This window comes from Otolemur garnettii, unplaced genomic scaffold (genome assembly GCF_000181295.1).
Source record: "Otolemur garnettii isolate 467f Iridium unplaced genomic scaffold, OtoGar3 scaffold00137, whole genome shotgun sequence".
Taxonomy (NCBI): domain Eukaryota; kingdom Metazoa; phylum Chordata; class Mammalia; order Primates; family Galagidae; genus Otolemur; species Otolemur garnettii.
The window spans coordinates 3920061-3923715 of record NW_003852532.1 but is presented as its reverse complement, the minus strand read 5'-3'; the positions used below and the strand labels follow the sequence as shown (position 1 = coordinate 3923715).

Genomic DNA, 3655 nt, shown 5'->3' with positions numbered 1-3655 from the left:
GAGAAGGCAGGTGGGTCACAGGGATGTTTTGTATAATTTACAAAGATTGTGTTTCAAAGCTCTAAAAACCCATTTGGTGGTGGTAGTGGCAGTGAAGAGTACACTCACTATATTTTGCCAAGGGGGTCTTCTCTTGAGTCTTGGCTCACCTGTAGCTTTTATGCAGTTCCCGGTGGGGAAGTGGCGGTGGGGAACTCTTAACAGTGATTGGTATGAGGCCATCTGCAGAATGAACTGGACTGGCTACTATGGCTTTTATAACCTGCTTCCTTTCTTTAGTCTAAACAAGCTTATTTTGTCATCTTTCCTCCTAAGTTCTGCTAGTTCGAATGTAAGTTTTATAAAGACTATGAAAGATGAAACTTCTAGTTTTCTAGCTGGATGATGAAAAACAGCCAAAAAAAAAAAAATCTACAATGAGTTATACTCAATTTTCTTAGTTAAAAATAAGTGCCAAGTGACTTTTTAAAGACAAGTGTTAGACAAGGCTAATTAACTGATGGAAGAAATTCTGAGGTGAAACTGCACATACATCAGAATCTGAAGGCAAAACCCCAAATTCTCTAGTGTAACAGGAATTTTGAAATGTACACATGTTTTAAATATCAGGTTACTGATGACAGTCAATCAAATATGGACTCTGAAATCTCGGATAGTCTTGCCAAGATTGTGGCACTTGCAACAGTCTACAGAATGAGGAAAAAGAAACCATAGGGTAAAGAGTGAGAGCACTGGAATTTTATTTAACTCTAGGTACCATGGATTCAACATTAGTAAGACTAATGAATGAGCAGCCATACAGTTTTTCTGTTCATTGTGCTTCCCAAGCACCAAAAAAATGGAGCTATTTTTTACTATTCAATTTCTTCTTTAATAAGCTAGACAGATCCTGCTGCATTCTTTGTTTCTAATTTACCAGTACATCATTATGTGGTTTACTGCGTGTGAGGAGTAAGTCATTATGTAGTACCAAGTTTATATCATCAGAGGACTACAACATGCACATTCTACTTAATGTAGCTCAAGCAACAGGAATACAAGAGAACAGTTATAGGTGGAGACTGGTTTTTATGAAGTCATGTTCACACTAACTATGGGTTTAGAAATCTTATTAGGCAGGTACCTACAGCAGTTCTTCATTTGGTATTGGGACATTACGTGCATGCACAAGTGATATGGTAGAGTATGGAAGAGGCAGCTGGATGGAGGACAAAGGGGGAAGTCAGAGATGGGGTGATGCTGTGTATCTGGGAGGGGCAGTTCTCAGCTTTCCACAGTAAGTCTCTGCTCTGTGAGAGAGGCCTGGTGGGCAACACTTTTGTTCTCATGATGGCGAAGTTTGGATACAACATCTAGAAAGGCCAAATCCTGCACTTCCTTGTGTAGAGATTCTGGAAGACAAAAAAAGCTTAATATATGTGGTTCTATTAGTTTCTAATCTTACTGTACAATCTATCCAAAACACATACCCAAATTGTTTATTTTGATAAGAATTGAGTTACAACTCTGGAAAAAGATGGCAATAGCTGAGGAATGTCTTTTTTGGTGATATATTATAAATATATATTATAATCATTTTTTAAAATCAGAAAAACTTTACTTGCCACTTTCTTAAAAGATGAATCAGAGCTCGAGTTCTACAGTATGAGTCAAATTCTACAGTTTAAGGTTGATTAGGGTAATGAGTTATAATTAAACACTGCTCATTGTATGACCTTAAGGTTGAGTTATAAATATAACCCTAAAAACCTCAGGATTTGTTTCAAATAATTCTGTGGCAAATAAAAAGTTTATACTTTATATCTTCTAAACAAATTTGAATATGATACTGGACTCCCTTATAGATTTCTTATCCTTTTCCTTTTGGCTTTCTTTCTCTTTTTAATCTCAATTATAGGAAATAAGACTCTGACGTGACAACCACTCTATGGGGAAAGCAAGGTCTAATAAGTTTAATGTAATCAGCACTACTCAAACTGATATGTTTATTTTGATCAGACTGACATAAAACTAAAACATTTTTCTTCTTTAGAAATAGAAAAGTCCATCCTAAAGTTTATATGAGATCTTAAGAGACCCAAATCTCCCAAACAATCTTGAAAAAGAACAAAGTTGTGGGTCTCATACTTCTCGATCTTAAAACTTAACTATGAAACTACAATAATCAAAATTGTGTGGTACTGGTACAAAAAACTACAACTCCACAACAAAATAAACTTGATTTAAAAAAAGGCAAGGGACTTAAAGAGATATTTCTCTAAAGGAGATACACAGCCAACCAACAAGCATGTAAAAGATCCCCAACATCTCTAAATATCACTGGGAAATACAAATCAAAACCACATGACCTCTGATTTATCAGGATGACTGTTATGACACATACATACAAACAATTATTTGTGAGGATGTTGAGAAACTGGAACCTGTGTATAATGCTGGTGGAAATGTATAATGATCCATTAACTGTGGAAAACAATATGGCAATTCCTCAAAAAATTAAACAGAATTATCAAAAGATCAAGCAATTCCACTTCTAGGTATATACCCAAAAGACTCAAAGAGACATTTGTACACCAATATTCATAGCAATATACTCTCAAAAGCCAAACGGTGAAAATAATCTAATGTCCATCAACTGAACAAAATGTGACACACACACACACAGGAACGTTACTTAACCTCAAAAAAGAATCAAATTCTGACATGCTACAACATAGATGAGACTTAAAGATGTTATTTTAAGTGAAATAAAGTAGACACAAAAGGATGAACAGTTTACTGTCTGACCATGTATACGTCAAATAGTCAAATTCACAGACACAAAAGTAGAATGGTGGTTGCCACAGACTAGGGGAAGGGGAGTTATTTTTTAACAGGTAGAGAGCTTCAGTTTGGGAAGACAAAAATGTTCTGGACACTGGTGGTGATGAATGCATAGCAATGTAAATGTACTTACTGCCACTAAATTCTACACTTGAAAATGATTAAAACAGTAAATTTTATGTTTTATACATTATACCAAAATTTAAAAAATGCTTCAAAAAGTAATTATGAACATGATTGACAAATGAAAAAAAAGCCAGCAAATCTCAGTAAGGAAGAAGTTATAAAGAAGTAGTAAATGAAAAATGCTAAACTCAAAACCAAAGAACTGTAAGACAGAGCAACAGAAGTTACTCAGTACAAACAACAAAAAATAAACTAAAACAACAACAAAAACCCTCAGAGACCTATAGAATTATAAAGACCTCACATTTGTGTCATTAGAGGCCTAGAAAGAGGATAGGCAGGGGTCGAAAAATATCTGAATAAATAATGGTTAAAAACGTTCAAATTTAGGGCAGTGCCTGTGGCTCAAAGGAGTAGGGTGCCAACCCCATACACTGGAGGTGGTGGGTTCAAACCCAGCTCCAACCAAAAAAAAAAAACAAAAAACAAAAAAACTTCCAAATTTACCAAAAGAAATGAACCTATACATTTAAGAAGCTGGGAAAAACAAATAGGATAAACCCAAAGATATCTATGCCAAGATATGTCATAGTCAAACTTATGAATACTAAAGACAAAAAAAAGTGAGAGATAAAAAATAAAAGAACTATGGACCAAGAATCCTACACCAAGAGAAAATATTTTTCAGGAAGAATGAGAAATCGAG

The 3655-nt window shown here is 34.8% G+C and overlaps 1 protein-coding gene across 3 annotated transcripts in view; it reads right to left on the bottom strand.

The window, feature by feature from the left end:
- Positions 1-716: 716 nt before the first annotated feature.
- Positions 717-3655, bottom strand: part of RAP1GDS1 (Rap1 GTPase-GDP dissociation stimulator 1) — a 140365-nt gene continuing 137426 nt past the window's right edge. For all 3 annotated transcript variants that reach the window (XM_012810563.2, XM_023518399.1, XM_012810565.2), the window contains one exon: positions 717-1391. In XM_012810563.2, coding sequence (XP_012666017.1) covers positions 1264-1391 — 128 coding nt within the window. In that variant the 3' untranslated portion in view covers positions 717-1263. The remainder of the gene's footprint in view (positions 1392-3655) is intronic.